Source organism: Monodelphis domestica, chromosome 4, assembly GCF_027887165.1.
Source record: "Monodelphis domestica isolate mMonDom1 chromosome 4, mMonDom1.pri, whole genome shotgun sequence".
NCBI classification, from domain to species: Eukaryota; Metazoa; Chordata; class Mammalia; order Didelphimorphia; family Didelphidae; genus Monodelphis; species Monodelphis domestica.
In genome coordinates, this window is record NC_077230.1 from 370409809 (window position 1) to 370429258 (window position 19450).

The following is a 19450-nucleotide window of genomic DNA, read 5'->3' on the forward strand; positions in this document are numbered from 1 at the left end:
GAGAATACCAAGCAAGCCCTTGTCCTTCCTTTGTCTGAACCAAGTCCTCATCCTGTCCTTGGGCAGCGACATAGATACCTCTTAGGCGATATGGAGTCAATTTTCTATAATTTCTAAAGAGGCACATTCAGTCTAAAACAGTGGATAGTGAAAATCTTCTAAATGAATTTGAGAATTAGTTTTGGTGATCAAGTCAAGTCATTCTTCCAGTAAGATGTCATAATGTCATATCAGTGTGTCTGATTGTGGTTATAAACTGCTTGAGAGGAAAGGATGAAAATAGCTATCATCTGTGGCCATTTTTATTTATTTTTAATAATTTATCTTAAAATATTTTTCCATGTTTCCATGATTCATGTTCTTCCTCCCTTCTTCCTTCCTTTTTCCAGAGCTACAAGCAATTCCACTTGGTTATACATGTATTATCACTGGATACCTATTTCTATAGTATTCATTTTTATAATATTCTTTTGAAACCAAAACCCCAAATCATATACCCATATAAACAAGGGATAAATCATGCTTTTTTCTTCTGTGTTTCTACTCCCACAGTTCTTTCTCTAGCTGTGGATACCATTCTTTCTCATACATCCCTTGGGATCATCCTGGATCATTGCATTGTTATTAGTAGCAAACTTCGTTATATTTGATTGTCCCACTTCACTTTCTGTGTACAATGTTCTCCTGGTTCTGCTCATTTCACTCTGTATCAGTTCATCGAGGTTCTCCCATTTCGTATAGAAATCAAGCAGTTCATTATTTCTTTGAGCACAATAATATTCCACCATCATCAGATACCACAATTTGCTCAGCCATTCCCCAATTGAGGAACACTTTCCAGTTTGTTTTTTTGCCACCACAGAGAGCATGTCTATGGCCACTTGCGTCTGTTCCACCTTCTCAAGGAGACTTTGTGTTGACTTATTTCTAGGTAATCGACATGCCAGAACACAATCCTGGGCAAATGGGTGGCACCATGAGACTTGGCAAGAGGAGGACCCTCTTCCAGACAAAGAACTCTGTCATGAGTAAGAAGAGCTTCTCCTTTTGACCTGCTTGAGGCAATTTGGGCTAGTGCTGAGGGGCCTCAAGGCTGGCTCTTTCTGATGGGATTTGCTCTTGCTGAGTCTAGGTTTCTAAGAGATTCTGGAAGAGGAGATCAGGGCAGAACTTTGGCTGGAGCTTTGGAGGCAGATTTTGATTTAGTATAAAGAAAATTTCCCTCACAACTAGAGCCCATTGGAAAGTAAAATGGGCTTCTTTATGGAATTATGGAGTATGAGATTAGAATACCACTTGTGAAGAGACAGTAGTTAATGCTTTGGAGAAGGTTTGGATTGTGGTTCCACCAAACCAGTTAAGAATATATCCTCTCTAGGGGCAGCTGGGTGGCTCAGAGGATTGAGAGTTAGGCCTAGAGACAGAAGTGCCTATCAGCACTGATGTATTGATATTGGAGGCACCTTCCTAAAGCATGATGTTTCATATTTTATTAACATTATATTTGGGGAATGAGTTGTTTCTGTTGCATTTTCCCTGTGAGTGGTCTGAAGATGGCAGAATTAATAGTCTTGGGAAAGGCTTTTGTGGTGTTAGCTATAAGAGAGCCCTAGAAATGGATGTGTGTTCATGGAAACCCAGATGTCAAGCTAGGAAGGGGCTGTGAATAAATGTCTTCAGGTAATTGAAGCTCTTAAAGGAGAGGATGAAACAATGGCCTGCACTCTGCTCCCTTTCTAGGAAAGCTGTATGGGGATCCTGATTACTTGGAGGAAAGACACCGACACAGGTTCGAGGTACGCATCGGGCTTCTGCAGCCTCCTTTCTGTTCTACTAGAGAAGCACCATGTCATTGAAGGAGCATTCTTTATCTCTCCACCCCCCCCCCCCCCAGGTGAATCCAGTCTTAAAGAAATGTTTGGAAGAGCAAGGCTTGAAGTTTGTGGGCCAAGATGTTGAAGGAGAACGAATGGAAATTGTTGAACTGGAGGGTAAGTATTACGGCAGTTGAATAAATTGAAGGTTCCCAAGTTTGCAGATTTGATGAAACATATCTTAGGCACTTCTTAAAGAAAAAATTAACTTATTTAGAATATTTTTCCATGGTTGCATGATTCATGTTCTTTCCCTCCCCTCTTTCTTCCCCCCTTCCTGAGCTGACAAGCAGTTCCACTGTGTTATACATGTATCATTGTTCAAAACCTACTTCCATATTATTTGCGATATGATCATTTAAAGTCAAAATTCCAAATTATATACCCATCGAACCACCTGACTGATCATGTTTTTCTTCCACATTTCTACTCCCACAGTTATTTCTCTGGATGAGTAGTATTCTTTCTCATAAGTTCCATCTCTGGCAATTAAAAGATTCCCTCAGTCCCTTCACCTCCTCCAGTCCTTATTACAAACCCTTCCTTATCCTCTGGACTTTAATCTCTACGGTTGGGGGTTCCCAGTGTCAACGTGGAAATCTAGAAGTCCCCAATTTATTTAGTTGGCAGGTAGAAACCCCAGGTTTTGACCTTGTCACAGGAGAGCTTCCCTCAAGGGAAGGTCCCACTTCACCAGACAAATAAACATTTACTTCAGCTTTGGCGCAGTAGGTAGCGCGTTAGTCTCGCAAGCTGAAGGTCCCGAAGGTTCAATCCTGGGAAGGAGGGTGTGATATACTGGGAAAGGCTTCTGGAAACAAAAGAGTTACTTGACTTCGGATGGGGTCTACCTCCCACCTGAAGTGGATGTCTATTGTAAATTGGGGATCTCTAGATTTCCACATTGACACCTTTAACCAATGCAGACTAGCACCTTCTCAGTAGTCTTATAGGATAGTTGGTCCCATAGCTAGTAAATGTCACAGGAAGATCTGGAACATAGTTAGGACTTTGACTCCAAGGCTAGAGCTTTGTTCACCAGAAGTTTGGGCTCCTGCCACGTATGTAAACTAACCTGAAACTTAATTGCCACAAAAATAGATCTAAAAAGGAGAGATCTTGCATAGACTCTAGCATTTAACAAGGAAGAACTAAAGACCAAGAGAGTTGGTACAACAAGAAAAAATGCTTTTGTTCTGTACCCCTTATAGGGTCTGAAGTTCTGCTCTTGTAGTTATTTTTCACTATTTCAACCCTTAGCCCTGGAAAGGGCAAGAAAGAAGAACAGAAAGGTGAATTCTGCAGGTTAGGAGGAATGGCGTTGGTAACTCCCCACATTTGTTGTGCTCCTTCTCTTGGAACAGTGTAAAAGTCACTGGAAAGTATAGTATTGTAAGGCCCAGATCCTTTACATGGCCCAGGTCCATGTGGAGGTTAAGCTTGGCCAGAGGGTGTGGAGGGGATGACCTTTTTCCTAGGCTTGAAATCTTGGTTATTAAATTCTTTTAAAAAAAACATTAGCTTCAACTACATGCAAGGCCTCAGAACTGAGGATGCCCTGCATGAAAAAAAGACTGTCCTCAAGGAGCTTACAATCAGATGGGGATTATAAGACATAAAAACATATACACACAACAGCATAAGAGGGACATGTGATCTGGGGAAAATATTTTAAGGAGTTTAATGAGGGAAAGATGACTTTCAGTTGGTTGGGGTGAGGAGGGGGTGAGTAGCATCAAAGGAGAAAAGAATGAATTCAGCTAGTGATGAGGGTGGGGTGCATTTCAGGTTTTGCAGGACAAGCTTGTTGTCCAGTTTAGCCAAAATGGTAAAGTTGGAGGAAGGGCATAAACATTTATTAAGTGCTTAATATGTGCAGACATCATGCTAAGCACTTTAACAAAGAATCATCTTATTTGAGCCTTATAACTTACCTGGAGAGGTAGGTGCCATTATCCACATTTTGTGTTGGAGTAAACTGCTTTTAGACAAGTACATCCCTATGGTTACATAGCTTGGCTGAGGGTGGGTTTGAACTCAGATCTTCTGACTCCCCAGCCTGGCATTCCATCCACTAATGCCATTTACCTTAAACATATGATGAGTCTACATTTCAGTCAGGAGTAGAATAAATACAGTTGGAAAGATAGTTTGGAGATGTGGAGGGCTTTAAATGTCAGGGTTTATGTATTTGGATAATTTTCTAGGTGTTTATTACCTTCAATTATTAGGGTGCTTCAAAGACTCATTTCTTTTTCAATGACCCTTTTTTTTTTTTGCAACATTATTACCAATTCCCTTCCCCCAAGTAAGAGAAAACCACAATCCTTTTAACAAAGATAAAGCAAAATACATCTACAAATATCTTTCTTCTCCATCTTGGGGTTCATTAGACCTCCCTTAGGAGGTGGGTAGTGCTACATCATTGATTCCTTTGAGTCATAGTTGGTTGGTGCATTGATCTTGAGTTCTCAAGTCCTTTCAAACTGTTGTTAGTGTATAAATTGTTCTGGTTCTTCTCATTTTACTGCAATCAGTTCATACAAGTCTCATTTGGAGGATTATTGAAAAGGATGAAAAGGAAAGAGACTTGAGGTAAGGATTCCAGCCAGGAGTTGTTTATACCAGGCTAGGTGAAAACTGAGTGAGAGCACAAGCAGTGGGAGTCCAGAGGAGAGGACACATCCATGTAAGATAGCGTGGAGGTAGAATTAGCAAGACTTGGTCATTTATTATACAAGCGTTCATCATATAAGTCCTTTTCTCAATTTGTTTTTCAGATCATCCATTTTTTGTTGGCGTTCAGTACCATCCCGAGTTCTTGTCCAGACCAATCAAGCCATCTCCCCCTTACTTTGGCCTCTTGTTGGCCTCAGCTGGAAGGCTAACTCACTATCTCCAGAAAGGCTGCAGACTCTCCCCCAGGTACGAATCTTTCTTGTAAGTTGGTTGCAGATTAGCTTAGAAGGCAAGGATGGGAAACCATAGGGCCCTTCTAATTTTAGGTATAAGTTTTTCTTCCCTATGGCTTGGATTTTATCTTATCCATGTTTTTTCTTTCTTGAAGCCCTTTTGTGTTTGGTTTATGGACTGTGGTTCTCTCTTCTGAACACCAGTATACCACAGTATGTGCAGGATATAGGCCTGGGGTGCCTCACTCTCCATATCTGTGAAGGATATTTGCTGAAAGGAACCTGAAGATAAAAATCTCTATGCTGTCCCCTCATTTTTAGTGATGGAAGCTGAGGCCCAGAAAGGACATGACTTGGATGAGGTTACATAGCTATTAAGTAGTTCTTATCCCTATATGTAAAAGGCAAGTGCCCTTGGAAAGCAAAGCAGAAGAGTAGAGTTTGTAGCAAGCTGTGCTTGAAAAATTGAGGTATGACCTATGTGCAGGAGATCTTAATATAATTCTCTGGATTCTGCAGGGATACCTACAGTGACCGGAGTGGGAGCAGCTCCCCTGATTCTGAAATCACTGAATTGAAGTTCCCATCAATAAATCATGACTGATGCCTGGTAATGTCCCTTCACCATGTTGATTTGCTTATTTGGGTTTGTATAAAGATCTGGTACATAAGACAGTGCTGGGCAGGTAGGCCATGGTTCAGACCACATTTCTTTGAGTACAGAAATTAAGACGGTATTGAGGATTAGGACATGTGCTTTGGTAAAGACAGGGTAGGCACTAATTCAAACTTTGCTACCTCTTTCCATACCTCCTGGAGAATCAGGTGGCCTGCATCATATAAACTAGATGTGAGGACATCGGGCATTTATTTTCTTGTTAATTTTGTCTCCCTCTGCCAGCCTAGAGACAGAGGTGCTAATGGTTCCTAAATCTCTCTCTCACAGTACCCCAAATTAGTCTCAAGCATTATCTCCATTTTTCCAGATAGGGAAACTTATCTGAAGAAACGCACAGAAATGCTTTGCCCTGAGTCACACGGGTAGAAAGTGGCAAAGGCTGGAACTGAACTCCAATTTTTAGACTGCAAGGGTCAGTGGTGGCCTGTGGTCTAAGGATGGCTTTGAAATTTTAAATAAAATTTTGTATGTTTTAAATGTTCTTATCTCTTAGCCATACAAAGACCACTTCGATTCAGGGCTATGGTTTTTTGACTGTAGGGATTAGAGCTCTCAAGGCCTCACTTAACTCAAGTAGCTGCTAACTTTTGTCAATTGGTGACAGAATTGGCCTGCTTAGATAGTCTGACTCCCTTAGGAGGTGTAAGAAAGGTCCTTCCACTGCTGTTTCCCTTCTCTTCACTGATGAGTACTTGGTTTTCAGTCAGAGATTGCTCAGTTGCAGACTTTGAATCCATCACCTCTTTGGCTTTCTTTGTATTTGTTGAGTTGTAAGCTGCCATCCATGGCTTTGTGGGGGACATGAGTGTCCTTCAGCCTCCTATAAGTGGTTATGGGGGCAGGTACCTGCTAACTGGACCTGGGTGGACGTCTGGGACCCTCTCTCCCTCTCTATTTAGGCTGGGTAACCAGAAATATTAGGATATGTGATAACAATAGGTAGTGATGCCAGTCCTACAAAGGAAATCTAGAGATAAAATTGTGACTCAGCCAGAGCATTGATCTTCTTAATTTCAGCTCAAGTGCAATCTTCCCCTTTACCTCCCTGCTTCACCAATTCATATGATAAAGGTAGATGAAGATAACCAGCACAGGCTTTTTGTGGAACTAAGGGTGGGGACTGGGAACCTATTTTGGAGGCTTGAAGTAGCTTCAGGACAAACAGACTGCCCTTCTGGAAGGAATGACTTATGGCTCTGGCAAGTTCTTGTTAAAACAGGCTTTCTGTCAGGAATTGGGGGGGGGGGGTAGTTTGACTAGGTTCCCAGAGGTTCTAGGCTCATCCTCTGAGCTTTATAAATCCAGTTTTTGTTGAACTACGCCCTGAATTCAGATCTGTTGTATTTGGAGAGTTGGTGCTATAGCCTCTCACACTGACATCCCTCATTCTGTTCCCTGCCTAAGGCCATATGACAAAATGACAAAAACGTCTGTCTTTCTCTTTGTTTAGGGACAGCTCTGCCATGGGTGCCACTGGACTTGGATGGAATTTACAGCCTTGAATTCACTCTCAGCATTTATGTTTTTTAATTAAAATTATTTTATTACAGGGGAGAAATATTTCCCAAATCTTGTCAATTATTGCATGTCCCATCATGTAGACTTGGATGTCCCCTTCCTCCCCCTTCTCTAATGCACTGCCCTATTCCCAGGCCCTAATTAGTATGTTGGGGTTCCTGGGAAGAAAACTGAAGAAAAACTTCAGAGGCAGTGGGTGGCAGGGATGGCTATGGGAGCTTTTGCTTGAAAAAGTACTATTTCCTTTTCCTCCTCCCATTGAGGGAGGTGCGGATAGGTCATGTATACCCAGCCCTCTAGTTTCCAGATGGCTTGGGCCACAGGACCATTGGAAAACTATGCTTTATGATACAGTTCAGGTGATTTGAGACTTATCTAATGCCACCAAGAAGGGAGAAATCCAAGGAAAACTTGATTACTCTCAACTGGGATGGGGATCAGCCTCACCTGGGCCTAACAGACTTGGTGTGAAATCATGTAAAATACCATTAACCCCAAAGCCTTGGGCTGCCTGTTCCAACCGGCCCCAGAGACCAGGGGAGTCCTCCTTGCATCAAGGGGTGGCTTTTAAAAGGAACATAGAATTATCTCAGGTCCTTGGAAGAGGGTGACAGTGCTGCTTTTTTAAAAAACAAAAAAAAAGGTGTGGGAGGAGCTCTTCCCAAATGGTGTTGATGCAAGTGTAAGATGCTATTTTCTTATGTGCTGTATGTAACCAGGGATGGAGCTGCCTTTCTGTAATCCTCTTGTCAGACTTCGTGTATTTTGTCAATGGAAGAATAAAAACAAAACTGCTCAGTTCTGGTCTCATGCATTCAATCATTGTCTTTTACACTTCACCTGACAGTCTCTATGCATGACCACGAGTCACCCATGTTTCAAAACCTGTTGACATAAAGGGGGCTTCTGAGACTAGATTCTTCATGAGGGAACAGGGGAATGAATACATATGGCTAACCAGACAGGAGAGACTCCTTCCAGAAAAGTGAGAAGCCCAGGGTTTTATGGAGAAGGTATAAGCTTGGTCTCATTGGGAAAAACTAAGAACGTGAGAAAATAGCAGTGGCAAAACATTTTGGCTCAAAAAAAAAAAAAGATTCTGATCAGCTTTTATTAATCAAGCTCCTGTCTGCTAAGGCATAGCTAAAAATGGAATGGCTTCTTTCCTCAAGGAGCTCATGTTTTGTTCAATAAGACAACATATTCATGTATAGGGTATATAGGAGACAATGTATTGTGGTAAAATGGGTCCTGACAGTTGGGGTCTGCTGTGAGGGGTCAGTAAAGGCTTCCTGGAGAAGGCAGCACTGTAGCCTAAATTTAAGGGTAAAGAAGGGCTTCCAGGGGGTGAAGATCTGCAAGAAGGCCATTCCCAGCTTGGACAGGCAGCTGATACAAAGATACGGAGATGGGAATGGCATCTATGAAGACTTGAGTGGGTGAATGGGCAGTATGATGGTTAAGGATGCTGGAAAGGTAGGTTGGAGCCAAGTTGCAAAAGGCTTTAAATGGAATAAGGAAAAGGAATCTGGAGTCACTGAGCAGGAGAACAATGTGGTTAGAACTGCTTTGGACAGTTATGCAGAGAACAGATTGGAATTGGGAGACCAGCCAGGTGACCACTGCAGAAGCAAGGGGAGAGGGATGAGGCTGTCGGTCACAAATCATACACTGAGACCCGGAAAGGTTCCTAGGGACTTGGACGACCTTTTGCTGATATGTCATAAAAGGTTTGCTACTAAGTATACCTCAGTTTGGCTGGATGACCTTCCATCTTAGAGATTCTTAAATTCTGTAATCCAGGTTGTTCCATAGATCGTGGATCTGAAGCTAGGAGGGACTTCAGAGGTCAGTTTAATCCAATTCATTTTAAAGACTGGGGAGGTTATGACTTGCCCAGGGTCACATCAAGTGGTAACTGTCAGCTGGGATTTGAACCTAGGCCCCTTTGACTCCTTAGCCAATAAATACTCTTTCCATTGTGCCACCTCTGACTTCTAATCCTGTTTGGTCCTTCTTGACTTACTCAATAGGCATGTTACAAGTTGACTTGCAAATATAAATTCTCTCTGCTCATTTTAAAGTACAGATCACTTCCTCTCTGGTTATCTCCCCATTCCTGGTATTTGGTTAATCCCTATACATGAATGTGCCTTCCCCTTTCAGGATCTTGCCCCAGGATCTGTAATCCGGTCTTGCTTCCCTCCTTCCCTTCATGTCTAAACTTGAAAGTTTCCTGCCCAGGATTCTTACTCAAGTCCCCACTTTTGCTTCAGCCCCTTGCCAAGGTGGCTTTCACCACCCCTGCACTAGTGAAACCTTCCCAATCGTCAAACGCACTCTCCCTGCTTCTGGTGGCTGGCACAGAAATGGTTTCCTCCTCTGGCTTCAAAAAGACGGATGCTCCTGCTCCATCTGACCACTCCCAGGTGGCTTCTCAGGGACTTCCTAACAGACACTCTCCTTAAAGATCTGGCCTCGGCAGTTCTACTCCTGTCACTTCAGCTCTCATTTCTTTACAGATACCACCTAAATCTAATATCCCTAGTCCTGTTTTCTGAACTTAGGCTTTGCATTTATTTCCATTTGCTTTTAGGACAGATGCCAAACTGGCACCTTGAACTTGTCCCTCCCCTCAAACCTGTTCAATCTCTTGGGGGCACCAACATTCCATTTCTTACGTTAACCCCCCCCCCCCCCCCCCCAGTTATCCAGATTTGGTAGCATCTTTTACATTGTTCCTCCCTCTTTCCTCACTTTTGTCACCTCAGTCCAGTCCAGTCCAAGGCTCCATACTGCCACTGAAAGGAACTATTGCAACAGCCACCACCCTGCCCTGTGTCCTGCCAGAATAATCTTTCTTACGCAGCACTGAATGATCTCAAATCATTAAATCTCCAGTCACATCCTTCCTGGGCTCAAAAATCTTTCATAGTTCCCCTCTGTCTAGAAAGCTCACGCTGCCTTCCCCACACGTCTGCCTTCAGTTACGCTGGCACCTCCCCATGCCTCGGTGTGCCCGCCCCATACTCACATCTGTTTCCCTTATTCCCTGTGCCACGGCTATCCGTCACAGCTTCCTACTGTCTTCCACCCTCCCTTCCCACCAACAGCCCTGAGGTCCACGATGGCACCAGGATCATAATTTAAAGTTTGTCAGGACAGGGCCACGAGCTAGGTTCACAGGCAACTAAGACACAGTAAATGTTTGTTGGATAGGACTGATATGACTGAAGGGGCAGTGAGGTAGCACAATGGATGGAGTGCCAGGCTTGGAGTTGGGAGGTCCTGGGTTCAAATTTGACCTCAGATGCTTCTTAAGCCTTCTGACCCTGGATAAGTCTCTTAACTGCCTATTCCAGTGATGAACCTTTTAGAGACCATGTGCTGTGTCTTCCTCCCCCATGTTTGGGGGTGGGGGCTGGGTTCTCAGCCCACTTGTGCCAGGGGGAAGCCTCCTGCTGCCACCACAGGGACCCCAGCAGAGCAGGATGCTGAGGGAGGGGGCTGCTGCTGGGCTTTGCTTGGCTGGAGAAGACTAGTAGGGTTGGTTAAGTGGGGGAAGTCTGGGGGAAGGCAGCTTATTACAATGAGGGATGGGAGTCCAATTCAAATGCCTCTGCTTGGCTGTCTTGGAGATGCAACCTTGGTGCCTTTTAGGCTGCTTTCTGCCATGCTGGGATTGGGGCTGCCTATTAAGGAAGTGAAGTTCTTTTAGGGAGTACAGGTGGGCTGATGGCCACCTCCCCCACAAACCCCACCCCCGCCCCATCTCCCAGACAGGGGAGGGAGATAGGGAGAGGAGTGGCCTGAGGAGGGAGGGGAGCAGGGGAAGGTGCCCTGGCATCTCTGGGTATCATCTTTGGCATACGTACTACAGGTTCGCCATCACAGGCTCAGCCCTCACTGTTCTGCCTCAGACCTGATACTTAGTACTGATTCTAAGACAGAAGGTTCAGGGGGTTAAACTAACTCTGGTTCTTTGAATTCAGAAAGACCAAGTGTACCTAAAAGCATCTTCCTTGGCAATTCTGACCCTCACAGGACCACACAGCTCAGCCTTTCCCCTGCTGAGAACAGAGCTGGTGGCTGAGCACAGAGGCTGCCCTGTGGCCCCCAGCTCTAGCCCAGGCCTAAGCACATGCCTCCCTCCTTCAACCAAGGACCCAGTTCAGCCACCACTGAAGTCATAACCATTGCTGGCCCAGATACGACTGACTTTATTAAAGAGCTTTGTGAAGAACAATTCCTAGCAGGCCTGTATAGGGAGCAGGCTAGCGGGGGCCGTCATGCGAGAACATAGGTGCTTCCTGGACAAACCTATGCTTCTCGGGAGCTTCCTAGCTTCCTCCCTCAGGGGGCTCCGGGATGCCGATGTTGTTGCTTGAAGATGAAGGAAAATTGGCAGGCAGTGCCAGCTTTCTCAGAGCTGAGGCTGGGAGAAGTTTCCCCTGAAGTGGAGGATGGATAATGAGTCATTTATAAGTGACCTCTGCATGCCCCCCACCTGTCCTGCCCTGTGTGGCACCTGCCCGGCACTGGTTTCAAACAGCTGAGAACCATTGGGAGGGGCACGGGGAGCCTGCCTAGGGGCCGCCCGCTGAGGGGCCTGAGCAGGGATCCAAAGAGACGCACGATGCCCTCTGGGGGTGGGTAGTGAGCGCCAGGCCGGTCCTGGGCCTGTCACATGATGCTGCAGATGCAGGAGGAGGGCTGGCACAGCTGCCGGCACAGGCCCCGATTCAGCTGTTGCTGGAGAGTCTCCTTCTCCAGGGTCAGGAGACTGACCTTGTTCTGCAGCTTGTGCAGCTCAGCGATCCATTTCTGAGGATACACAAGGCAGTTAGGGATGGTGGCGGCGGCAGAAGCACATCCCTATCATGAGTGCCATCCCTCCTCTTCGCTCCCACTGCCAGCCTGCTAGCTCTAGTGAGTGGGGGGCTCTTCGCCGGCCACAGGCAGGGCCCAACTGTCCTTTCCCCTCCAATCCTGCACGGCTGCTGCTCCTACATCACAGGCCACTGCTCTAGGCCACTCCTGGCAAGAACCCTCCGGGGCTCCCTACTGCCTACTGAGCTAAGTAGACACTTCTGACCTTGGCATTCCAGGCTCTGCATGATTGGTCTCCAACCTCTGGATCCAGCCTAAGCTTACTAACCCCTTCACGGGCCTGCCGTGGGTTGCAACCAATGGCTTTATTCTCCATCCCCTGAGCTGCTGTGCTCTTGCCAGTCTCTGTGCCATCCCTGGAGTGGGATGGCTTCTTCCCTGGCGGCTCCCTTCAGCCCCAACCCAGCAGCTCCCTCCTGAGGCCTGTCCTCTCAGTACTAAGGTAAAAGCTGCCTCCTCCTCAAACTCATTTTATAAACTGAGACACTCTGTTCCCTGGAGAGGGGAGGGCCTCGTTCAAGGTTAAGCGGTCAGCCAGCCTCCTAACAGAGAGGGCCTCAGAGCTGGGCCTCCCATTGCCCAGGAGAGAACACCATCCACTGTCCAGCCATGGCGGCCCCTGAGGCTGAAGCCTGGGCTCTCCAGCGCACGCTGCCCCAGGGTGTCCCCTCCTCCAAGGGCTCTCTCTGGCCACACTAGCTCGCACTGTGTTATCTGTGTGTTGACTATGACAACTACATTGTCAGCCTTTATCTGGATGCTCTTTCTCTCCCCACTGCTGGGCAGAGAAGACGCATCTCAAGTGTTTATGAATCCTTGGAATTGGTGAGGAGACGTGCTGGCGCCTTTGTCTAAGGAAGGTGGGTTTGAATCCCAGCTCTAATACCCTGTGTGACCTTGGATAAAGCCCTTCTCCTCTCTGGGCCTCAGTTTCTTCATTTGTAAAATGAAGTCTTTGGACTAAGGTCCCGTCTAGCTCTAAGACCTTATAATTCTAGGATCCTAAGTCACTTCAGCTCAGGACCAGGCCACCAGTTACCTGCCTGCACCACTCCTGAATGGCACTGCCAGAAAGCGGGCCCTGGATGCTGCCATCACGCCGCAGGTACACTTCCCCCAGGTCCGTCTCGTAGAGCAGCGGCTCCGCGTGGGTCCTGGGCCCGTACACACTGAGGCGGATCACCTTCAGCAGGTCGGTGTTGCTGCTCCCTGCCTTTACCACAGGAATAAAGGTGAGGGTATAGGCATCAGGAAACACTTGGGGCTTAAATCCTTGCAGGATGGAGTCCACCAGCAGTCGCACTCGGTCCTCATCACGGTGGCCACAGTGGATGCCCCGCACGAGCCCGCTGTCCTCGACGCCCACAAAGAGGCTGCCACCCTCACTGTTGAGGAAGGCACAGACATAGCGGCGGACGTGATGCTTCAGGGCCAGGTCCAGGTACTGCCCGCCCCCGCGTTTGAACTCCACGTTGCGTGTTTCGTTGCCTAGGAAGGCGCCATAGAAGAGCTTCTCCTGCCCCACAATCTCTTGGTTTACAATGGCACTGTCTGAGCGAGCAGCACAGGGCAAGCTTGGAGAGTGGGGTTGGAAGCCCCTGCAAGGTGGGGCGAAGGCTGTGGTGGCGGGTGGCCAGTCTGACGAGAGGCTGGGGCTGGGCCGGGATGGGACTGGTCGGGAGGCATAGTTGTGGCTGTGGGTGCTGCCATCATCTGTGGGCTGGAGGCCCTGGAGGGACAGGAGGGGAAGGGGCCCTGGGGAACAAGCAGGGAGTTCCCATTCTCCAGAGCAGCAGGACGGGACTCGGCTGCTAGAAATATCCTCCCCCTCTTTAGATTCGGGATGGGAAAAAAAAAAAACTAGAGGCGGCTTCTGGTCACCACCCAGGCCCTGCCTTGAAGGGCAAGCTGAGATCGCTCCACTGTAAGAATCTCCCTGGGAAGAGCCTCCTTGGGGGTCCAGCTTCTATAACCTGGGACTTGTAGGAGTGTATTTGGGGGGGAGGGAAGCCATCCTTGAGATTTGCCAGAATTCCAAGCCTCAGCCACTCTAGATTAAGGTCTCAGGGAAATTAGGCCATTGTACTTTCTTGCTAGGGAAGTGGAGTAAGTAGAGTGCTGAGATCCAGCATGAAGTAGATCTCTCTTTTCCTGGACTCTTTTCTACCCTCAGAAAGGAAGAAAGGGGATGAGCCAAGTGGGACTCACTGGGGACCTGGATAGGGAAACAACTTTCCAAGGCAGCCCACTCTACTTTGGGATAGTTCATATTAGTAAGTATTTACATGAAGCCTAAATTTACTTTATAGTAACTTCCAACCAATCGAATCCATTCTTGTAAATATCCTTCTGGGGTCTGAGCCATAGCTTTGCTCCATATACTCCAGAGGCTCAGCAGGCACACACACTTCCTTCCTGCCTTCTACACCCTCTCTCCAGATAGGTCATTGGTGCCTTGCCCTCCAATATTTCCTCTCCACTGAGTGTAGGACAAGATCACATCAGACAGTTAGGGTGACCTTGGTTACAAATGACAATCACAAAGCCCTATGATACTTCATGAAATTTTTGAATCTCAGGCCATCTAATTCCAACTTCCATCCAAAGGAGACCCCTGTAAAATGGCCCAGATGGTACAGTGGTCTTTAGGTCTCTATTTAAAGACCTCTGGTACACAGAACTTTCTATGACCTTAGGTATCTGATCATAGATCAAGGGTGGAGAGCTTGGGCTACATATAAGCAAATATGCATGCCAATAGCTCTGGCCCTAAGAAACTTTGTAAGTAGGTGTGCAAACATGCCAAGGTTGCTTACTGATGGGATTGTGTACATACAGTCCTTATCTTCTGAGAACCAAAAAGAACTGAGTTTGAATCCTGCCTCAGAGCTGTGTATCATGGACAAGGCATTTAAAACTCTTTGAAACCCTTAACTTTTTTTTTTTTAGCACCTCATAGCTTTGTTATGATGGTCAAATGAGAAGACCCACATAGAGTGGTTTGTAAATCTTAAAACAGTATGGAAATGCCAGTGGTTACTATTATCACTTAGCCTTGATCTAAGGAAAAATCTTAATTTGAATGATCCCAAAATGGAATAGGCTGCTCCAGGAAGAGCAATGGGATCCTTCTCATTAAAGGTTTTAAAGCAAAGTCTCGATGACCATTTATTGGACTTGTAATGGGATTTCTGCCCAGTTGTGGGATATATGAGATGATCCACGCTAATTTCTTAAGACTGTCATAGAAAGGGGTTTTCCTACACTTCGATTGTGCCCACAAGCTGGTTTAGCAAACTGCCAATGCCTGCTCTTGGATCAAGCTTTCTGAGTCCCTCTCCTGTCAGTAACAAAATCCACAAGTCTCCACCCAGTTACTTCAATCAGTCCCAGATTACTCTTTAGGCAATAGTGAGAACTATCTTTGATCATTCTGGTTTGGGATCTCATACACAGGCCTCTCTTGCCTATTATGCTTACAAGGAAGTGTCAAAGCCTAATCCTCAGGGCCTAGAAACTTTCAGAAGTCTGAAATGGAGGATATTAAGAGTTAGCAGCTGACATGTCTCCTATTATGCCAGAGCATGAAGGAAATATAAATGTGGACATTGCCAAAATGAAGATTGAGACTTGATGTAAGGAAAAATCTCCTAATATAGCTGTCCCCAAAGTGGAGTGGACTGGCCTTGGGAGGCTATGGGTATTCTATTTAGCAATTGCTGGATGGCTACTTATTAGGAATTCCCAGGGGATTCTTCTCCAGATGTAGTTGGAACCAGAGGGTCTATGAGGACCTTTCTAACTCAGATGTAGTTTTATGAAAATTTTCCTTATATTAAATCAAAACTTATTTTCTGGTACTTTATACTCATTGCTTCTAGGTCATCTTTGATGGGGGTGAGCAGGACAAGCTTAAGCCACCCTTTAGATGATAGCCATTTGGGTATCTGACTCTCCTTTTGTTCCCTGGGATCCTCACTGCCCAATATCTGCTTGAACTCCACCCTTACTATGGACAAGTCTTCCTTCTAAATCCTGTCCTTCCTGTCCTCCCTCTGCTGTCTCTGAATCCTCCTCCTCTGGTTAACTTTGATCTCCCTTTCCCCATTCTATGGGGAATTCTTATTCTTCCCTCCCTCCCAAAGTATATTCTGTTCCCTTCCTTCTGCTCCTTAACATCTATCTTCCCCATCATGGTCTCTGCCTTTGGGACACTGACAAGTTGGGAGCAAAACACAGGCATTACTTGATGGGAGCCCCAGGCTCTGCTAGGTAGAGCTCTGATGGATCAGTCAGCAGGGAAACTTTCCTCCTCTGCCTAGAGTCCCTCTCTCTAGAGATGGGGTAACTGGGAGACCAGAGCAGTCAAGATGAGAGCCTGGAGTAGCCAAGAACAGCTCCCTTTATTCCAGCTGTCAGATAGTCTGGGTAAGGTAGGACTTAGGCCTGACTCAGAGAAGGTGGGACCTTGTCATTACATATTTCCCATTACAGGAGTCTTTTTCCTCATGCACCACCAAAGGGATCTTAGATCCCAAGCTTTTACTAAACTGTCATCATTTACAGAACTTTCCTAAGTGCTTGTTTTTCCACAGCATCACATGGACTAGGGCTGAGGTTTTTCCAAGATGCATCCTGGAATACCTGTGAGATGCCAGTACAAATGGCTGTAAATCAAGCTTGTGCTGTCCCCCCCCCCTCCCACCCCCGGCCCCCATGGTCCCTGCCCTGCCCATCCTACCTCTCTGCTGAAGAGGATCCGTGGGCCCTCGCTCACTGCCAGCATCTTGCCCCTTGCTACAAGATCTTTCAGAAGCACATGTTCCTCGGCAGCCTGCTGTAGCTGCTGGGCCACAGTACTGGAAGCTATTGAAGTAGGCACCTGTATCAGGGCATGAGCACGACGATGCTTCTTTACCACCCTGATGGCCTCCCGCTCCAGTGGCAGGTGCAGACGCTCAAACATGTCCCGAAGCAAGCAGGAGAGTACTGCCCCTGAGAACTGTGGGTTCAAGTGACTCACATAAAGGGTGTGCAAGGGCGGGGGCAGCTTGGAGAGGGGGCCCTCGGGAGGGGGCTCCTCTGGTGGGGGCTGCACATGGAGGGGCTCCCCTGAGGGTCTTCCTTCAAGGTTCTCTTTTGAGATTGTCTCTTCTGCTAGCATGTTCAAATAAGGCTCTCCCTTTGAGTTCCTGGAGGGAGGTTCCCCAAGGGGCTTTTCTTTTAAAATCTCTAGAGTTGTCTCTACTATAGGTATCTCTTTAAGGGACTCCCAGGATAGGGTATCTGATATTTCTCCTGCTGGAATCTCTACTTGCTGTGTTTCTCTGGGGCTTTTTGAGGGAGTTTCTCTGGGTATCTCTTCTAGAGATTCCTCTGTGAAGTTCTTTTCCATGAGTGTTTTCACGAAGGACTCCCAAGAGTCTGTTCTGGTCACTTCTGTTGGAATCTGTACTTGGGATGTCTCTATGGGGGTCTCTTTGGGGGTGGCCTCCCCTTTTGAAGTTGGCCTGTGGAGTGTTTCTTTAGGGATCAGACCCTGAGATGTTTCTATGAGGGTCTCCTTTGGGGAGGGTTTAGTGGAGCTTATCTCCAAGGGTGATTTTTGGTTCTGGAGAATGCCCACTAGTTCCTCTCCTACAGTCACCTTCTTCATTTCCCAGTCCTCCTACCCCTAAGGACTGTGCTCTGTGCCTCTGGGTCTCAAGGATTCAGAGATGACTGAAGTGGATGAGCAGCTGGGCCCTGGGTTGGGACCAGCAGGATAGGGAAGCTTTCTGGGGGAAGCCCACACACTTTCCAGGGACGGTGAGGCTGCCAAGTGACAGGTTGGAAGGAGCAAGGATGGGCCCCAGCTGGGCCTGGCCCCTTTCGGCTCCCAATCTCGGGTGCGGAGAAGGTAGAAGGGGAGAATTGATGGCCTGATGGGGAGGCCCTGCAGTGAGGGGCCTTGCTCCGGCTTGGGTCCTAAAGAACAAAAGAAGGCAGTGTAAAGCTGAGGAGGATTTAAACCTTCCCCAGCAAAGCTGAGTAAGGTGATCTTATATATTTAAAAGAGGGTTGATCTTAAGAGTCAGATGACTTGGGTTTGAATTCTAATTCTGTTGCTGGGACCTAAGGAAAGTCACATAAGAAATCTGAGTCCAGAGAGGTAATCAGTAAAATAAGTGGCTTGAAATAGATGAACACAGAATCTCATAGTTGGAAGAGGACAGAGATTGCCTAGTTAAACTTGTACATGAACAGTACAAATGTTTGCTTGAAAATCTCTGGGGATGGGGAATCCACTACTTCCCAAAGTAGAACATTTCCTATTTGGATAGCTCCAATTGTTAAAAGCTTTCTTTTTTGCTGAACAATCAGTGTAGTAATAGATAAAAAGGTAGATTTGGAATGGGCAGAGGTATGATACTCTGAAAGGACCTATGGCTATGGAGCTGAAGACATGAGTTCAATTCTACTTTAGACACTATGACCATAAAGAAGTCAAATAACTTCCAAAGTTATTATATTCCTCATCTGTAAAATGAAGAGGGTGAAGAGAAGTGGGCTAGATGGCCTCTGGGGTCCCATCAAAAGTCCTGAACTGTGATCCAAACACCTTGATTTGGATACCATTTCTCTAAGTCTCTTTCTCTCTCTCATTTTCTCAAACCTATATGAACCAGGGCAAGCCATTTAGCTATTCTAGGCCACAGATAATTAGATGATCTCTTATAATTCCTTTCAGTTCTAAATCTATGTTCCTATGAATTAAAAAATGCCTGTAGCTGCAATATGTATCTATTGTTCCTAGCTTTACCCCTTAGGGCCAAGCAGAAAAAGTTGAATCCTTCTTCATACCTAATTTTAAAACTTGAAGACATTTTATATCCCTCCCTCTTCTTCCTTAAGTCTTCTTTAATTGATCCTTCAACAGTTCTTTTAACTGATTCGTACATGGTTATTGGCAGTCTTTTCTAAATTTTATATATATGATATATAGAGATATATATACATATTTATATATTTTTTAATCAGCAAAAATCTGCCTTCTCCTTCCTCCCTACTCCCCAAATTAGAACAAAAGAAAAACAAAACACATTACAAACATGTATAGTTAATCAACAAATATCTGCTTTGGCCATGTCCAAACAATATTTTTCTCATTTTGTACTCTTAGAGTTGGTTAGCTTGTTTCATTATGAATCATCATTATTAAGGTCATGGTAGGGAATTACACTGATTAGATAGAGTTCCTAATTCTTTCAATGTGGTTTGCTTTTACAGGATTGCTGTGATTGCTAAATTATTTCTCCTGGTTCTGCTCACTTCATTCTGCTTAAGTTCATATTAAGTCTTCCTGGGTTTCTTTGAAATCATCATTTTTTACAGTATAATAGCATTTCATAACATTTATATACCAAAAGTTGTCTAGCCATTCCTCAATTTATGGGCATTCTTTCAGATTCCCATTTTTTGCCACTTCAAAAAAGCTATAAATATTTTTGTACATCCTTAAATTTTGTTTTGCTTGGGACTAATCCCTCCCAAATCTATTTTCTCTCTAATTCCTTCCTTTTCCCGTTTCCCTCTTA

At 45.8% G+C, this 19450-nt stretch overlaps 3 protein-coding genes across 26 annotated transcripts in view; 1 reads left to right on the plus strand and 2 right to left on the minus strand.

Annotated features, from left to right (window-relative positions):
- The window catches only part of CTPS1 (CTP synthase 1), a 94114-nt gene extending 86333 nt beyond the window's left edge, over positions 1–7781 (plus strand). For all 11 annotated transcript variants that reach the window (XM_016422533.2, XM_016422536.2, XM_016422535.2 and 8 more), the window contains 6 exons: positions 932–1028; positions 1741–1796; positions 1895–1991; positions 4655–4799; positions 5306–5396; positions 6916–7781. In XM_016422533.2, coding sequence (XP_016278019.1) covers positions 932–1028; positions 1741–1796; positions 1895–1991; positions 4655–4799; positions 5306–5390 — 480 coding nt within the window. In that variant the 3' untranslated portion in view covers positions 5391–5396; positions 6916–7781. The remainder of the gene's footprint in view (positions 1–931; positions 1029–1740; positions 1797–1894; positions 1992–4654; positions 4800–5305; positions 5397–6915) is intronic.
- Positions 7782–11179: 3398 nt separating this feature from the next.
- Positions 11180–17529, minus strand: SLFNL1 (schlafen like 1). Its single transcript, XM_056825250.1, is given in 4 exon segments — positions 11180–11807; positions 12913–13457; positions 13460–13544; positions 16579–17529. Coding segments are annotated over 4 exon segments (1722 nt in total). The 3' UTR covers positions 11180–11666.
- A 55-nt stretch (positions 17530–17584) lies between these two features.
- Positions 17585–19450, minus strand: part of SCMH1 (Scm polycomb group protein homolog 1) — a 177267-nt gene continuing 175401 nt past the window's right edge. For 13 of the 14 annotated variants that reach the window (XM_007492915.3, XM_056825235.1, XM_056825232.1 and 10 more), the window contains one exon: positions 17585–17840. In XM_007492915.3, coding sequence (XP_007492977.1) covers positions 17585–17840 — 256 coding nt within the window. The remainder of the gene's footprint in view (positions 17841–19450) is intronic. The other variant, XR_008918129.1, reaches the window with a different exon arrangement.